The sequence below is a fragment of the Mesocricetus auratus genome, unplaced genomic scaffold (assembly GCF_017639785.1).
Source record: "Mesocricetus auratus isolate SY011 unplaced genomic scaffold, BCM_Maur_2.0 Super-Scaffold_100008, whole genome shotgun sequence".
Taxonomy (NCBI): domain Eukaryota; kingdom Metazoa; phylum Chordata; class Mammalia; order Rodentia; family Cricetidae; genus Mesocricetus; species Mesocricetus auratus.
Genome location: NW_024429192.1, coordinates 44,082,904 through 44,101,796, shown reverse-complemented (window position 1 = coordinate 44,101,796; position 18,893 = coordinate 44,082,904). Strand labels below are relative to the sequence as shown.

Sequence of the window (18,893 nt, the reverse complement as noted above, 5' to 3'; positions counted from 1 at the left end):
TCTTTTACCCTCCAGGAAGTGACATAGACACCCCACTCAGGGGCGAGCACTCGGCAGTCCTGTGTTCTCTGCACGGTGATGAGATGTGGTTTGTGGGTTAACTGCTGGCCACCGCTAGGAGCCTCTCTAATGTCAGTTGAGAGATGCTAAAGGGAAGTTGGACTTTGCAGTCCATGCTCTTCGTATAACGATAAATCTTCAGGAGATGGTTTAAGTCCATTTAGCAGAATAACAGTAATAGATTCTCCATTAAGGCCTATGACTTATGTAGCCACTAGTTCTTGACCAACCATCAGTCAGTTTCAGGCACTAGTTTTGTCTTGTAGAGTGGGTCCTAAATCCAGTCAGAAACTGCACCTTGAGATGTTAAACATCTCTTCCATTGATCTCAGTCTGGAGAACCAATTTCCTGCCTGGTCAGGCCTGGTATAGCCTTTCCTCCTTTCAGAACACCTGGAACCCATGTAGTAGAAACAGTCCTCAGACCTTAAGTGGATTGCCCTTGCACACGCATGAGCTGGCCCTCACACACGCTAAACAAATAAATTCCCATGTCTCCAAACCCATCAGTGTTTTCTCCAATTGCATTGAGAAAAAGAAAAATTCAACACGAACTTTTAGTTTGTTTCTCTGTGCAGCCTTGGCTGGACGTCTTGGGCATGCACTAGCGCCAGGCTGAACTTTTAAAATTATTATTATTATTATTATTATTTTCGGGACAGGGTTTCTTTGTGTCTAGCTGTTCTGGAATTCTCTCTGGAGACCATGCTGGCTTTGAACTCATAGAGATCCACCTATCCCCTTACTACTGAGATTAAAGGCTTGTGCCACCACTGCCCAGCGGACTTTAAAAACTATTAACAGGCAGGCGTTGGTGGCACACGCCTTTAATCTCAGCACTCTGTAGGCAGAGGCAGGCAGATCTCTGTGAGTTTGAGACCAGCCTAGTCTACAAGAGCTAGTTCCAGGACAGCCTCCAAAGCCACAGAGAAACCCTTTCTCGGGAGGGGGGGAGGATTGTACAGTTTTAAGCCAGGTTTGGTGGCCTGAATTCCAGCATTGGGGAGGCGGAGTCAGAGAACAGAAATGCAAGCCTTGGCCAGGTGTGATAAGGCTCCTTGATCACAACATTCAGGAGCAGAAACTGGAAGATCGCTCTGCGCCCCAGGCCAACCGGAACTTCATGAAATCTCATGAGATTTTAGGAAAGGACTGAAAGGAATTTACAAAAGTTGTCTATTGGCTGTGGCTCAGCGGCAGACTGATTATAGTATGCATAAACAAGGCCCTCCAGGAGCACTATCACCATAAAAACAGAACGAACCCCCTGTGGTTTACAGAAAAGGAATTCACAAGGATCGAGAAATGGGTTGTTTTCCTCAAATCCAAGACTCTAATTTCATTCGCTAATTAGGCAGACTGCTCACACAGCTTGTTCGGAATTCTTTTGGAACTCCACTTGCCCTTTTTATTTTTTATTTTTCTTTTTTAAGACCAAGCTGGCAAGGAGCTCAGAAAGATCCTCCTGTCTCAGCATGCAGAGCGCCAGGATTAAAGGTATGTGCCACCCAAAAATACTTGTAGTTTTCAGTCTATGACTGAGCAGAATAACCCCGGGATTTTAGCTCATCTGGGCTGCAAAAGTGAGTTCCAAGTCAGCCTGGAAAACAATAAAACCCTGCCACCCCCAGACTTTAGCACCACAAATTGTTGGGGGGTGGGATGGGATCACGAGGTTGGGGAACGGAAGACAGCATCAAGGCAACAGGAAGTAGGAGGAGATTTCTAAAAGCCCACTGAGGCCAGAGGTCATTTGGAAGCTGGAAGAATTTTCTTTCGGCGGTCTCTGATTTGAAGATGGAGCATGCTGAACGCAGGGAGGTGAGAGCTGTTTTGTTTTGTTTGTGGCTCGACTTCCCAAATAGGTGGGTCTCGTGCTTCTTTGCTGAGCACACTCGGCCTTTGTTTGGGGGCGAAGAGAAGGAGCATTACAGTTTGTTCCGAGCAGGTGTGGGGCCCAACGGCGGCGGGCCGCTCTCAAGGCCTTAGACGAGGCGCCCCGGGGCCTGGCTGCAGTAGGTGTTAGAAAGGGAGGTTGTGTTTTGGAAGGGATGTTTTGCTGGGAAGCAATTTAGAGTACTGTGACTGGAGGAAAGTGGTCACAAGATAAAAGTGGGGAGGTAAAATGAACCTGAGGCATTTGGATAGCGGTCTGCTTCCGAAGGCACAAGAGCCACTAATTACCACTGGAGAGCCAGAGGCCTTGGCTCACAAATGCTTGCTGAAGGGCTTCTAGGCTCCTTATCTTTCCAAGGGTCCTCAATTAAGGAATTTCAGGAAGGCAGACCCGGGAAACAAACCTTGCTGGCTCCTAACTGCAGGAGCCAGACTCGTGAGTGCGCTCCAGGTCTCCTTCCCAAGAGCCCATCATTTCCAGCTTTCTTAGTGTAACATTTTTGTTCGGTCCAAAACTGAATTATTTGTGAAGAGGATATGGAAATGTAAACTAGTGAAGCTAGTTCCTATTGAGATGCAAAACAAATGTTAATTTATTCAGCTCTTGTTGGTGGAGGTCCAACTTGGAAAGGCCTTAGGTTTGGGAACAAACTGACCAGGGATTGCTTTTATTCATTTATTTACTTAATTATCTGGTTTTTTGAGACAGGGTTTCTCTACGTAACTGCCCTGACTGACCTGAAACTCACTCTAGCCTCGTATTCACAGAGATCCGCCTGCCTCTGCATCCCGGGTGCTGGGATTAATGGCGTGGGTCACCACCACCCAGTTTATTTATAAAGTAAATTTATTTTACAACCCAGCGGTAGTGTCCTCCCTCCTCCCGTCGTCTCCTCCTAGCCCTCCTCCTCCTGCCCCCACCCTTTCAGTTCAGGAAAGGGCAGGTCTCCCATGAGTATAAACAAAGCATGTCATGTCAAGTTACAGTAAGGTCAAACACTTCCCCAGGTATTAAGGCTGGGCAAGGCGACCCAGTCTGTGGAGTAAGGTTCCAAAAGCCTGTAAAAGAAGCCTGAGATAACTCCTGTCCCCATTGTTAGGGGTCCCCCAAGAGGACCAAGATACCCAACTGTGTAACATGTATGCAGGGTACCTAGGTCAGTCCCAAGCTGACTTCCTGGTTGTTGATTCAATCTCTGTGAGCTCCTATGAGCCTAGGTTAATGGATTCTGTGAGTTTTCTTGTGGTGTCTTGACCCCTCTGTCTTCTACAATGTTTCCTCCCCATCTTCAGGATTCCCAGAACTCTTAATGTTTGGCTGTGTCTCTACATCTGTTTCCATCAGTTGCTGGATGAAGCCTCTCCATTGATGATCTATGAGTATAGCAGAATAGCATTAGACATCATTACATTGACATTTTCCTTCTGTAGTCCTGTTTGGTTCTATCCTAGGTCTCTGGGTCATCTCGCCTGTGGGTTCTGGTATTTCAGGCAGTGTTGGGGTGGGCTAACTCTCCTGTCATGGGTTTTAGGCAGCCTGGCAAGAGACCCCAGTCTTGTGGAGTTCAAAATGGAGTGGAGTCAACCTCATGGAAAGCTGCTGTGGACAAGCAGAAATGAGGCAGTATGTGGTTGATTGGCTGCAAAGAGATTCTAGCAAAATAACCCTTGAACTGAGACTGAGGGAGTGAGGTCTAAGAACCTTTGGGGTGGAGGATGAAATGGAGGAATATGCAGGTTTCTTTCCACAAAAGCAGACTAGCACACTATTGTCTTTGTCACTTTTTCCCTTTTGCTTTTGTTTATAGCTCATCTTGTACTTTTGGTTTTGTTCTATAGCCTCAACTTGGCCTGAGGCTCATTATGGCTTCTGACTCCCCTGGTGATCCTCCATGTGCTGCCCAAGGCTAAGATTGCAACTTTAACAACTGTTTTTTTTTTTTTTTCCTTTCCTTAAAAGAGCACCACAGGGGACTCACAAAGTGTTCACACGCCTTTAGCCTTTAATCCCAGCACTGGGAGGCAGATGTCGGTGGATCTCTGAGTTCCAGGACATCCAAGGCATTACACAGAGGACCCTGTCTTGGAGAAGAAAAAAATTTCTTAGTGCTAGGGTTAAAATTCTGTTGTCAACAAGCCTGTTTTCCCTGCTGTCACCTTCTCATTTTCCCCAACCATTGCTTCCTTATTTCATTAAGTCAGACTGCTTATTCAAATGATAGAATTCACACTGGCAGTCATATGCAGTGACCCCGTGGGGACTGTCGATGTTAGCAAGGAAGGGTGTATGCTGGCTCAGGACACCAGATAACTGTCTAACTCCTCTGTCTACAGTATAGCAGCTCAGGAGCATTTAGAGAAGAGGAATGCCAGATGTCTAGTCAGCCAAGCGCAGCCTTTGTAAAGGCTCCAGCAACGGGGAAGAGACAAAAAAAGACAGTGAAAGGAAACGGTAAGAGTCTGCAAACGCTTAGTCCTATGTCTTTCTGTCTAAGAAACTTAAGAAATCGTCCTTAAGTCTACAAAAAGGATGAAACATGCCTGCACTGCCTGGCTCTGTACACCTGAGGTCTAACAGGTTCTCAGGTCTGTTTTAAAAAGAAAGAAAACGGGTGGGGCTGGAGAGATGGCTCAGAGAGGTTAAAGCCCTGGCTGCTCTTCCACACGTCCTGATTTCAATTCCCAGAAACCACATGGTGGCTCACAACCATCTATAATGAAATTTGTCAGTGTATATATAATCAATAAATTTTTAAGGGGCTTGCTACCTCCTGCCAAGACAATCCTTTCCATCATTTAGTCACATAACATATGTGGTTCTGGTAGCCATTTTGCTTTGGGGGCTAATAGCAGTGGTTGAGGGTCCATCACACATGCTATCCTAAAGCAGTGAGGCTAGACTTAATCTTTATAAGGAATGGGGCAGAGGGGTTGGTAGGGGTCTGCATAAACTCTAACGATGCTTGTTGTCAGTACAGTCTGCCCTTGAGGTGTTCTAGGAATCTTACAGAGCAGCACCTGGGGTGCTGCTGTGATGGGGTGGCCTGGGCTTCTGTGGTGAAAGGACTGGGCAGCACTCAGCATAGAGTATGGACCTCACATCTAGTTCGTCAGTTCCCTGGGGGAGAATGGTAACCAACTAACTGCATTCATTCCTGGAGGGTTCTCAGAGGAGCAAGCCAAGCACATTTATTTACTTGGGTTTAGCAAAGAACACGGGGATTTGAAAGTCCAGACATTGCGGTCTGACCTATGTAGTCTGTATGACTTTTGGGTTATTTTTTTAATTTGTATTTAAATTAGAAACAAGTTTGCTTCACATGTCAATCCCAGCTCCCTCACCCTCCCTTTCTCCCCACCCCCATGAGCCCCCCCCAGCTCCCCCACCCAATCCTCACTCTGCTTCCCAGGGAGGGTGAGGCCCTCCATGAGGGATCTCCAAAGTCTGTCGTATCATCCATGGCAGGGCCTAGGCCCTCTGCTGTGTGTACAGGCTGAGAGAGCATCCCTCCATGTGGAATGGGCTCCCAAAGTCCATTTGTATGCCAGGGATAAACACTGATCTACTACCCCAGGCCTCATAGATTGCTGAGGCCTCCTCACTGACACCAAAATTTAGGGGGTCTGGATCAGCCCCATGCTGGCCTCTCAGCCATCCGTCTGGGGTCCATTAGCTCCCACTTGTCACGTCAGCTGGTTCTGTGGGTTACACTAGCCTGGTCTTGACCCCTTTGCTCATCACTCATCTCTCTCTCTCTGCAACTGGGTTCCAGGATTTAGCTGTGGGTGTCTGCCTCTGCTTCCATCAGCTTACTGGATGAAGGCTCTAGGATGTCATATAAGGTAGTCATCAATCTCATTATCCCGGACCTTTGGGTCATTTTAAACATGCACCTCTATCTACATTAGGTGACCAAGAACCAAAAGGGATTATGTGTTTCATTCAAAAATCTATATAGCTGCATGAAAATTGTTACTAACTGTATTCCCTTTGTCCCTCAGGTTGTAAATCAGAGGAGAAAACAGGAGACGCTGAGGCGCCCAAACCCCCTCGTAGGAAGGTACCAGTTCCTCCTCTACCAGCCCATCTGCCCCCAGTGAACCTGATTCACCGAGATGTTTTGCGGGCATGGTGCCAGGAGATGAAGCTGAGCAGCAAAGGCCAGGTGGGGGCCCTGTGGGGGCCTCTTGCAGAGTGGGAGAGTGGAACCGAACTTTCACTAACAACTCTTTTTTATTGTTGTTGTTGTCTCTTTTTTTTGTCTTAGAAATTAGATGCTTATAAACGACTCCTTGCAGGGGCTTTCCCAGATCAAATGGTAACTATATATTTATTGAGATTGTTTAGTATTTAGCTCAAGCTACCCTGGTAGTCAGGTATGTAGAACAAAGTGGCTTCAAAGTCAAGATCTGCCTACTTCTCATTGGTCAGATTTTAGACATCACTGTCCTCCATGCCCGACATATAACCTTGTACTTGAAGAACAGTGACAGAAAGGTTTGGTTCTTCTAATGACTGTATTCCCTCATCAGGGAATAAGTTGAAGACTTCTCATGGCCCCTTCTTCCCCCTCTACCCCAATTTGAGGAAAGGATGCAAAGTAATAAAACTAAGTAAGGTCCTTTTATTTTTGGAGCTGGAAAATGAATGTTTAATGCGTGTTCTGTCCTGTGCTGCACCCCATTCCCTACCCCACCCTCCTTTTTTTAAATAAGTCTATATGTAGCCCAGGCTGACCTAAAGCTCAACAACCTCCTTTCTCAGTTCCCATAGTTATACATGTGTCCCCGTACTTGGGTCATTCCTTTATTTTGGTTGACTTGTAATATTTTTGAGATAGGTTTTCACTGTGTGGTCATTGCTGGCCTGAAACTTGCAAAAGCAACCTCCTGCCTCTGCATCCTAAGTGCCCAGCATGCATTTTGATCTTGATACTAGGAGTCATTATAAATTACCAAGGGAAGTGATACCCTCACCTCCTGGTTAGCGGAGACCACAGGCATGCCACACTGGCCTCGGCCGAAGAATGCTTACACTCTGTAAGCGAGTGTAGTGTATTCTCACTAGCTCTAGTCAGCCCGCTGTCTGGGTCTCCTTAAGTTCTATGCATTGAACCCAGGGCCTAGTAGCTGCTAGTGTGTTCTGCTACTGACAGTCTCTCTAGCTTTGCCCCTCTATCTAACTGAATCCATCAGCAAATACCTCCCTCACGCAAAGCCACAATCTGGTCACTTTTTCACTTTTGTCTTATTTATTTCATACTTGTCTTATTTAAGTATATGTGCATTTTGCCTACATGATTATTTTTGCACCACATGGGCTTCTGGTGCCCTCAAGCCAGAAGAGGGCATGGAGTCCTCTAGAACTAGAGTTACAGTGGATGAACCACCATTTAAGTGGTGGGACTGGATCCAAGTTTACTCCCAAAACAGTAAGTTGTCTTGACTGCCAAACCGTCTCCTCTTCCTCATATAATGTATGTGTGAGTGTTATATAGGGATGCTACAGCGAGTTTCTGGAGGACACCACTGGATATCATCTCTTGCCTTCTTTGTTTTTAAATCAGTCTTTGTCGTTTGCTAATGGATGCCATAGACTAGCTGGCTAGATAGAGAGTCTCTCTCCTGTTCCACCTCCCATTCTGCTGTAGGAGTGTTGACTGGAATAGAATACAGATGTGAGCCACTTATATGGAGATTCAGTCCAGTTCAAGTCTTTTCATAGTGTTTTTGCCGCTGAGCTGTCTTACCAGTTCTTAATATTTATTTCCTGTTATTATCTATAATATCCCAGCACGATTTAAAGAATGTCCCTGACACACCAAAAGAGGCCAGGGTGAAGACATTTCGGAAAAAAATGAAGACAGAGGAGGGGCAGGTGCCTTATCCTCAGGTGACATTTCCTCTGGAAGTGGTCCCCGTACCCGAGCAGCAGGTACCCGCCCTTACTGAGCCTCCTGTCCTCTATGAAGAAGTCAGCACCACTGTTGTGACAACGACTGCCTCTGAGGCAGTGTTGGCATCTTGGTCCAAAATTGTAGCCCAGGCTAATAATAATAATATGAAGAATACGAAGAATGAGTCAGTGCAATCCAGTGCAACAGCAGAGTCCTGTGGTAAGTCATTTATTGGAATCGGTCACTACCAACCGGGCATTGGTGGCCCACTTCTTTAATCCCAGCACTTGGGAGGCAGAGGCAGGCTGATCTCTGTGAGTTCGAGGCCAGCCTGGTCTACAGAGCCAGTTCTAGGACAGCCTCCAAAACAATACAGAGAAACCCTGTCTAGAGAAGGGAAAAAAAAGTCACCACCACCAATGATTCCTGGACCACACCCATCCTGTTATATCTTGAGTCCCATCTGGGGTAGGGCCTGAAAGCTAGCTAGTATTCCTTTGGTTTGTTGAGATAAGGATCTTTAAAAGGATAGCCCTGGGTAACCTCTATTTGCCCTTACCTTCCCAAGTGATGAGATTATTGGTGTTCACCACCATCTCTGTCTCCAGCTGAGGGTCTGCATTTCTAACAGCTACCCAAGCAGTAATGAGGATGCTGATCCAAGGAATCATACTTTGAGAATTACTTCAAATTACTCACACACCACGCAAGAAGCCATGAGCTTTTCGGTTGTTTCTTCCCCTGTCGTTAAAAACTCTCTGGTATTGAGGCTGGGATCTCTTCAGTCTGCTAAGAAGGGGACACTAACAGTCTCCCGTTTCTGGTTATAAAATAGACATAACTCAGAAAAGACTCGTCTGTTAGGGTTTCTATTGCTGTGGTGAAACACCATGACGAAAAAGCAAGTTGAGGGAGAGAGAGGATTCATTAGGTTTACACTTCAGCTTTGCTGTTCATCACTGAAGGAAGTCAGGACAGGAACTCAAACAGGGAAAGAACGACTGCAGAGGCCATGGAGGAATGCTGCTTACTGACTTACTCCTCGTGGCTTGTTCAGCCCAACTTGTAGAACTCAGGACCATCAGTCCAGGGATGGCACTGCCCACCATGGGTTGGGACCTCCTGGGTTGGTGGCTAAATGAGAAAATGCATTACACCTGGATCTCATAAAACCATTTCCTCAGCCGAGGCTCCTTCTCATGACTCTAGCTATGTCAAGTTGCCATACAAAAACAACCAATGTAAGATATCATAAGCCTATGAACCCAGCACCTGAGTAGGAGGATCAGGAGTTTGAAGTCAACCTGGTCTACCTAAGACTTCCAGAATAATAGAGAGCTCATGTAGGAATAACAGAAAATTCAGGAAGGAATGTGATGCAGTGCGTGTCCAGGTCTTAGTTGAGGACTGGAAGATGGCTCCTAGGTTCAGAGCACTTGCTCTTGTAGAGGACTCAGCTCCTGGCAGACAGGAACAGAGAGATACCTTGAACACCTAGGCCTGCCAGAGTTGCACAGTGAGACCCTACTTCAAAACAAAAGGTCGATGCCCCTAGACCTAGTTCATGAAAAAGGCCTTTGGTTATCTATCTGGGAGTTCTTGTATGCTTTTGTAGTAGGGAACAAGATGGATTGAGATAAAAGGTTGGATTCTCAAGTTTTATTTCAGGGCTGGCATGTCCTGGAGTCATTAAGTATGCTGGAAGGCTGTGGTCAGTCTTGTGCCCAAGTATGTGACTCCGTGTTATATCTCTTAGTTTCCACAGGGGAGTTGTGGTGTGTGGTTCATGGGAGAAGCTTTCCCAACAACACCAGTGGTTGGGTTCGGCTGCAGTTCCACGCTGGACAAGCCTGGGTGCCTGAGAAGAAAGGGAAAGTGATTGCCCTCTTCCTGCTTCCAGCCTGCAACTTTCCTCCCCCACACCTGGAGGACAATCTCCTGTGCCCGGAGTGTGTTCACAGGTGAGTGCTGAGCTCACCCGGAAAATGGGAGCCTGGAGTTCCCTGAGGGAAAGATACAGTCATTGTAATCAGCTGTGTTTTGAGTATTTTCTTATTATGCTCAGGGAAGTAACCACCACAGCTCAGGGTGTTAATGGGTCTGACACTTGCTGTGTAGATCAGGCTGATCTCCAACTTGGGGCAGTCTGTTTGCCTCCAACTCCCAAGTGTTGGGATTGTAAGTATATATCATTTAAGCCTCGCTACTAGCTTTTGGATGTGTTTGAGGACAAGGTCTCATAGTGTAGCAAGGCTAGGCTTGGGCTCAGAGAGTCCTCTTGTTGGGCACAAGATGGCTCAGTTCAAAAGGTACCTACTTACTGCCAAGCCTTGTGGCCTGAATTCTATTCCCAGAACCTATGTGGTGGAAAGACTGAAGCAATTCACAAAAGCTGTTCCCTGATTATCATCACGTGCATCATGACATCTTCATATACACACACACAACAGATGTGGTTTAAACAGGGTTTTCGTACCTCTTGCCTCATTAGAGTTGAGCATTGAGTAGGTTTGATATCAGATGTGGAAAGAAACTGGTTCTTTAGGAAGGTTTCAGTCAACTGGAGCTGGGTGTGGTGGTGTACACCTGTCATCCTGTCTTTTTTTTTTCTAAAACAGGGTTTCTCTGTGTAGCTTTGTAGACCAGACTGGCCTCAAATGTTTTTTTTTGTTTGTTTGTTTTTGTTTTTGTTTTTCGAGACAGGGTTTCTCTGTGGCTTTGGAGGCTGTCCTGGAACTCGCACTGTAGTCCAGGCTGGTCTCGAACTCACAGAGATCCGCCTGCCTCTGCCTCCCGAGTGCTGGGATTAAAGGCGTGTGCCACCAACGCCCGGCCAATCTTGTCTGTTTTAAAGGTTGAAATTTGATTCATGGCCAGGCAGTAGTGGTGCATGCCTTTAATCCCAACCCTCGGGAGGGAGAGACAGGCTGATCTCTTGAGTTCCAGACTAGCCTGGTCTACAGAGCTAGTTCCAGGACAGCTAGAGTTGTTAGACATAGAAGAAACCCTGTGTTGAAAAAACAAAATAAATAGTCAAGTAAACAAATAAAATGGTGATTCTTCCTGGTTCTAGTTCATTATCTGGGTAGGACATACATGTAATCCCAGCACTTGGGAAATGTACAAGGGGTGATAGGGAATTTGGGACCAGCCTGATCTATGTGAGACCCTGTTCCAGTGTTATGGGGGGTGGGGGCAAGGTGGTGAGGAGAAAATGATTGAATGAATGAATCCATGCATAATTTTGTTTTCTAGGAACAAGATCTTAAATAAGAGTCTCCAGGGATAAAGGGAGGATCTCGGGTTTGACTATCTGCTGTCATCACCCACTCTTGTGGTTCTACGGAACCACAGCCAAGACTGAGACTGATGAAAACCCACATCTGTGCCCGGGAAGGCGCCCATATAACCCAGAAGCTAGGGGACATTGTTTGTTAGTTATTGCTGTAGTACAAGCAGCCTGGGAAAAGAGCCAATGCGGCCACCAAAATGCATCTCTCTTCGTTATGATGACAGGACACTGTAAATAGGTATACCCTCTACTGTTGTGTGAAGATAAGAAAGTGTCCTACTGGTTTCGCTGCAAAGAGGACCTGGGGCAAGAATATGGCATCCCCAGATCTAGTACTTGCATGTCCTGTCCCAGGCACAACAGGGTCATAGCCAGTTCTGTGGTCCATTCTAAAGTTCAGTTTGTGCCTGAGACTCTGCGTGCTCTCTTTCCTAGGTTGTAGTATGTTAGTGTATAGTCCTTGGGTTTGTTTTCTACTGTTGTAACATATTACACTGAATCTCATTTGTGACTTTTGGTTTTGTTTCTTTTCTGTGTGGTTGCTTTACTTTTCCCCTGCGTTCCTTCTGCCCCTTTCTGGGCATCATGTTTGAAAGGACTTTGGAACAATGCTTGGAGCAGAGGGAGGCAGGGTGGTAGCACGTTCTGGGTGTGAAGGTCGTGAACACCATCACCACTTTGTGGCTCTCGTGCCAGGCATCAGTCATTCCATAAAGGTGTTGAATGACCACAGAACTTGCTTGCTTGGCTGCCCTGGGAAACTATAGGTTAGGCAAGAAGCTTTCTGTGAGACATTTGGTTCTGCCCAGGTGTCATCTACTGACGGACCTCTGTTGTTTTCACTTAATGATGTGATACACTCAACTGCCAACCCCTGTTTCTGCACTTCTGCTCCTTCTCTTGGCTGAAATGGGCATGGAGCTAGAGTTGTGCCTCAGATGAAGTCCACGAGAGGAGGAGGGCTGCTGTGCTGATGGTGTCCTTGGGGAGTCAAGATGGGATTTGCACTTCACTTTTGCGTCTAGCTCATAGAGTCCAGTCATGGAGATAGTTCCCTGTCCACAAGTGTGTGTGGCAAGCCTGCCTATAAATCAAAGAAGGAATCCTGGCACTCACAGTCCTCCATTTTCCCTTGGCTTCGAAAGGGCATGGCAAGTTCCAAGAGTAGGTGCCAAAGTCAAAGGATGTTGCTGTAGAAAATGAGTCTCCATGAACAAAGCCTGTGCCTTCCCTGACATTGAGGTGAATGTGTCTAAGCAGGGAATAGAAACAAGGTATAGCAAGTTTTTAAAGTACGGTTCAGTAAAATATACAACATTAAGCTAAGAAAATATTTGTATTTTGTAAGATGAAGCTTTTCCATCAACACTAAAGTGTGAACTAAGCCTATAGGCTAGGGTCTGAAATCCCAGGAAAGGGAAGGTCACGCATGTCTAAAGTCTGCCTTAAGTACATAGAGTGTACAAGACCAAGCTGGTCAGTATGGTGAGACTATCCCAGCTAAAGGGGCTGCAGTAACAATTGTTAGAGCACTTAACATACGTGAGACCACAGATTCAATCCACAGTACCACTAACCACCTACCTGCCCCCACCCACAAGTCACTTTGAGCAAAGTGCTACAAACAATTAAAAATGTGTAGCCTGGCATTGGTGGCGCACTCCTTTAATTCCAGCACTCGGGAGGCAGAGGCAGGCAGATCTCTGTGAGTTCAAAGCCAACCTGGTCTACAGAGTCAGTTCCAGGAAAACCTCCAAACCAATACAGAGAAATCCTGTCTCGAAAGACCCCCCAAAAAATGTGTCACTGAAGTAATGCAATGGGAAATACAGTTATTACTGATAATTGCTTTGCAAAAGAAAAGATATGAATTTAATGTTGAAGAAGCAATCAGTCCTAATTATACCTGTAGTCAGCAATTACTGGATGAGCCTAGTAGGCTCCCTGGTTTTGTGACATTCTTAAGTGTGCTCCAATTTCCTAAATAGGTTAGTAACAGTTACACCATTCGAATAGCTTGTTTACCCTGTCTTCAGGGAGTCCTTCAAAACAGGGTTTCTCTGTACCTTTGGGACTTGTCCTGCAACTCGCTCTGTAGACCAGGGGTGCCCAGAGAAGTCGAAAGAGCTGGAGTTACACAGGTATCTGTGAACTGCCCAACATGGGGACTGAAAACAAACGGGTGGCCTGGAAAAGCATCGTGCACTCTAACCATTGGACCATCTCGAGCTCACACACTCCTTTTCCCTTTGTTTTGAGGTGGTCTTACTGTATCCTTGGTTTTTTTGTAGCTCAGGCCACCCAAAACTCGGCAGCAGCCTTTCTGACTTCCACAAGGCTGGGATTGTAAGAGTGATCTGTCATAACCCAGCTCTAAAGCTGTTTAATGATTTATTTTTCCAGTCAGAAGGGTACTGGGGAAAGGAGCTCAGGATGTAATCCCTCTGAAGTGCTGTCTAGCATGCATGAAGCCCTGTGTGCTGGCGCAATGCTCAATAACAGGACTGCAGTGTCCCTCACCTGTAATCCCAGAAATAAGGAGGCAAAGGCAGGAGTACCAAATTCAAAGTCTTCCTCAGCATGGTTATAGAGAATGTATATAAGGCAGAAAACATTTTAAAATATTAATATTGAGGTGGTTTATCAGGTAAAGCACCTGTCGCCAAGGCCTAACTACCTGAATTGTCACCCAAGACCCGTTAGGTAGAAGGAAAGAATCAATCTCGGGTTCTTTTCAGTGGCTACTTCCGATGTCACACATGCATTGGGGGTTTCAACATTTCTGGATTTCAGGCCAGCCTGGTCTACATATCAACTTCCAGGACAGCAAGGATTACTTACAGAAAACCTGTCTCAAAATGATCTCTGCATATATATACTGCAGAATTTGAGAAATTTTTTAAATAAAAGCACTAATATTAGCAATTGGCTGATGGGGAGTACAAGTTACTTAGAGGTGTATCAACTAATACATTAGACTTTTTTGTTGGGGGTGGTAGAGATGGTTTCTCTGGGTAGCACTGGCTGACCTAGAACTCAGCCTGTAGACCAGGCTGACCTCAAACTCAGACATCCTGCCTCTGCCTCCCAAGTGCTGGGACTAAAGGCTGTGCCACTGCATCTGTGAGGATTGGGAAAATACCCAATTGGATGTATGAAAACATTGCTTGGAAATGAAGTCAGGTCATGACTATATGCAATTCCTATAGGTTGTGTCATTCTGAGGAGAAGCTAAAGGGTTTTTGTTTGTTTTTTTTTTTTTTTTTTTTGGTTTTTCAAGACAGGGTTTCTCTGTATTGTTTTGGAGGCTGTCCTGGAACTCTGTAGACCAGGCTGGCCTCGAACTCACAGAGATCCGCCTGCTTCTGCCTCCCAAGTGCTGGGATTAAAGGCGTGCGCCACCAATGCCCGGCGCTAAAGGGTTTTTTTGTTTGATTTTTTTTTTAATTTTATAGACAGGGTTTCTGTGTTGCTTTGGAGGCCGACCTGGAACATGCTCTGGGGAACAGGGTGGCCTCAAACTCACAGAAATCGGTCTGCCTGTGCCTCCATATTGCTGGGATAAATGGTGCACTGCACCAATGCCCTGCTGAAGTTAGACTTCTTTTTTTTTTTTTTTCTGTGGCTTTGGAGGCTGTCCTGGAACTCACTCTGTAGACCAGGCTGGCCTCGAACTCACAGAGATCCGCCTGCCTCTGCCTCCCGAGTGCTGGGACGCCCGACGAAGTTAGACTTCTTACACTGACCCTCTCTGCTCTTGGCTCCAGCGTGCCCTCCAGCAACCCCGCCCTTGCATTTCTTACTCAGCCCGAATCCTCCCTCTGCAGAACCCTATCTTTTCCTTTCCAGATTCTTTCTTCCAGATGTCAACTTGATCAACTTCTTTCAGAGTACAGACCTTGGAGATGGCTCAGTGGGAAAAGTGTTTTATCATGCAAGCCTGACAATTTTGACTGGAATTCCAGTGAAGGCCTGGAACCCCAAAACAGCCCCGCTTCACACTTTTTTCCCAGCTGTGTCTCACACCAACCTTGCAGCTGCATCTCCTTGGCTCTTTGTACTGCTGAAGGCTATTGTTTGCCTTCTTCCTCTATAATGTAGAGATGAAATGTTCTACAGTGACTTCCCCAAGCACAGTCTTGTCTGTCTGAGATAAGGTCTGTAATCGGGGAGAATGGCCTTGAGGTCCGATTCTCCTGCCTGCATCTGTGCACTCTTTCACCTGAAGCTTTGCCTTTTCCCATGGCTCTAAGGATGGAATCCACAGCCTTGTGTATGTAGGGCAAGCACTTCACTCCCCGAGTCTCATATCACAGTCTCCTAGAACAGAGGTCTGTTCTGTAATTGATGCTCGGTAGGTGTTTGTTCATTTCCCAGCACTGAAAATAACTGCAAATGCTTGCTACTCACAACAAGCGAACTACCAAAGGATAAAAATTGTAAATTACTTGGAAATCATATTAAACTGGACTGTGGTGGCACAAGCCTTTAATCCCCAATGTTTGGGAGCAGAGACAGGCTTATCTCTGTGAGTTCCAGGACAGCCTCCAAAGCTACAGAGAAATCCTGTCTTGAAAAAAAAAAACAAAAGAGAGTATGGTAGGAGGGGAGAAAGAGAAGAAAGGGAGAGAGAGAGAGAGCAGTATTAAAATCTTAGAATCTTAGACTAGAGAGATGACTCTGGCTAAGATCCAGATGCCTAGAGTGCTGGTGTCCCTTCATCTGCTTGAGAGCCAGTCCCCACAGGCAAAGATAGGCAAAGACAAAAAAAAAAAGTTGAATAGGAGCCAGTAGCAGAAGTTCAAATCTTGTCTCTACCTCAAATACGGGGGTTATACTAGGTGTAGGTCACTATGACCAATTTATTTAGTGTTGTGGCTTGAAACCAGGGTATCGTACATGTGACATGAACAGTACCCTCAGAGGTACATAACTAGCCTTCTAGCAATTTGTAGTGTTTTGTTCTCTCTCTCCTCCAGACAGGGTTTCTCTGTGTAGCCTTGGCTGTCCTGGAATTATCCTTCTCTAGATCAGGCTGGCCTCAAACTCACAGAGATCCACCTGCCTCTGCTTCCTAGTTGAGCCTTACCTCATGTCTCCAGAAGGCAGTGTTGTCTTATCTGGAACTGGAGTTACAGATTGTAAGGAGATGTTGTGGGGGAGGTGGGAGTGGAATCCATCCGGGTCATAAGCAAGAAGGGAAGAGCTTTTCATCACAGAATAATCTCCACCCATCAAGCATAGTTTTTTAAGCATCCAGTCCTTCTACTGCATCACCCATTGAGCTTAACACCCTAGAGTTTAAAGACTCTTTGGCCTTTAGTTGTTTCTTTCACATTTGAGTAAGAAAGGGAACTCTGAAAGTCAGAGAAAGACCACAAAACCTGATTTGAACACACCCCCTCCAGTCTGAGAAAAGTCCTATGCTTTCAGAGTTGATTTGAAGGTTCCTTCCTACAGAGGGATTATTTGGAGTCACAGTTTGTCATTCATACTGAATTTTTTTTTTTTTTTTTTTTTTTTGGTTTTTCGAGACAGGGTTTCTCTGTATTGTTTTGGAGACTGTCCTGGAACTAGCTCTGTAGACCAGGCTGGCCTCGAACTCACAGAGATCAGCCTGTCTCTGCCTCCCAAGTGCTGGGATTCACATACTGAATATTTTAAGCCCTAAATTTGATTGAGCTGGGCGTTGGTGGCGCACGCCTTTAATCCCAGCACTCGGGAGGCAGAGGCAGGCGGATCTCTGTGAGTTCAAGGCCATCCTGGTCTACAAAGCGAGTTCCAGGACAGCCTCCAAAACAATACAGAGAAACCCTGTCTCGAAAAACCAAAATAAATAAAGTTGATTGATTTGATGTTCCCATGAGAAATGTCTCTAGAGAAAATAGAAAGGTCCAGAGTGTTCTTTTCATTCCGAAGTTCCTTTCAGATAATAACCACTCCATCCTGGCAAAGCAACTCCAGGAAGAAGGAGTTCATTTTGGTACACAGTTCAAGACTACAGTCTATCACATGAAGAAATCATGTGACAGGAGCTGGAGGCATGCCCAGCTAGAGCTGGTCACTTTGCAGTTATGGTTTAGAATGCAGAGGGGGATAAAGTCTCACAAATCACTTTTTAAACTGCTTAGCAAGCGTGGTGTTTGAATTTTGTGACCTGTAATCCTAGCATTTACAAAGGGTATTAGAAGTTCAGCTACCTAAAGAGCTTGAGTCTAGCCTGGGCTATATGAAACCTGTTATGGTGGAAGCTTCACCCCAGACCCTGGCACCCATATACCCAAAGAGTCTAGGATGTTCAGTGGAAATTCTACCCAAGCCCCCTCCCAATCTCGCTCCAAACCCTGCTGCATCTCAGAAAGCCTGTCAAATGATGGCCACTCTCCCAGAGATGCTCAAGACCACTCCCACAGGGTATTTAAACTGCCTCCCAAAAGATAGACTAGTGGTTTTTTGGTCTTTCTTTCTCATCCCCTCTCTGGGTGGGTGAAAAACCATCCAGGAGTGCTGTATCCATTAAACGTGAACGTGGACTTTTTCTAATTCAGTTTGATTTGGTCTGATTTTGATTGCTGCATTGTTGGAGAGGCTTATCAGGATGCAGAAACTTTTTTTTTTTTTTGAGACAGGGTTTCTCTGTATTGTTTTGGAGGCTGTCCTGGAACTCACTCTGTAGAACAGGCTGGCCTCAAACTCACAGAGATCCGCCTGCCTCTGCCTCCTGAGTGCTGGAATTAAAGGAGCCCAGCCAGGAGCACAAACTTTTCAACACCTTGTATCAAAAACATCAGGGGTGGTGAGTTGACTCATGGGTTGAAAGCACTTCTGCTCCTACAGGAGACCTGAGTTTGGTTCACAGCACCTATATAGAGGCTAACAACCATCTATAACTCCAGTTCCAGGTAATGGACACCATCTTCTGACCTCCATGGCCCCAGGCACACATTCCCTACACACAGAAACAGGCAAAACATCAGACATATAAAGTAATATATCTAGCCTAGACACAAGGGAAAGGGTCTTGGTCCTGTGTCAATTTGGTGATGGGACAGACTTCCTTGACTCCCCATGAGAGGCCTTATACTATCTGAGGATAAAAAGGGTAATGGGCTGAGGAGAAGGTGGAAGGAGCAGGAGGAAGGAAGAAAGGGTGAACTAGGATTTATATATATTTATACCACAAATAATAACTAAAATAATGTAATTAAAAATTTAAAAGGAAGCCGGGCGTTGGTGGCGCACGCCTTTAATCCCAGCACTCGGGAGGCAGAGGCAGGCAGATCTCTGTGAGTTCAAGACCAGCCTGGTCTACAGAGAGAGTTCCAGGACAGCCTCCAAAGCCACAGAGAAACCCTGTCTCGAAAAAAAAAAATTTTTTTTTGGCCGGGCGGTGGTGGCGCATGCCTTTAATCCCAGCACTCGGGAGGCAGAGGCAGGCGGATCTCTGTGAGTTCGAGGTCAGGCTGGACCGACAGCCTCCAAAACAGAGAAACCCTGTCTCGTAAAAACCAAAAAAAAAGAAAAAAGAAAAAAAAAAAGAAAAAAATTTTTTTAAAGGAGGCCGGGCATTGGTGGCCTACACCTTTAATCCCAGTAGTAGGAAAAGCAGATCTCTGTGAGTTTGAGGCCAGTCTGGTCTACAGAATGAGTCCAGGACAGCCTCCAAAACAATGCAGAGAAACCCTGTCTGGAAAACACAAGGAAACAAAAACAAAACAAAAAGTAAGAAAGAAAGTTAAAAAGAAAAT

At 45.9% G+C, this 18,893-nt stretch overlaps 1 protein-coding gene across 1 annotated transcript; it reads left to right on the top strand.

The window, feature by feature from the left end:
* The first annotated feature begins 1,813 nt into the window (after window positions 1-1,813).
* On the top strand, window positions 1,814-11,656 carry Dppa4 (developmental pluripotency associated 4). Its single transcript, XM_040750319.1, has 7 exons — window positions 1,814-1,881; window positions 4,291-4,408; window positions 5,959-6,122; window positions 6,225-6,275; window positions 7,751-8,072; window positions 9,610-9,814; window positions 11,109-11,656. Exons 1-7 carry the CDS (start codon window positions 1,858-1,860, stop codon window positions 11,140-11,142), a joined length of 918 nt encoding a protein of 305 aa, XP_040606253.1. The 5' UTR covers window positions 1,814-1,857; the 3' UTR covers window positions 11,143-11,656.
* The last annotated feature ends 7,237 nt before the right edge of the window (window positions 11,657-18,893 follow it).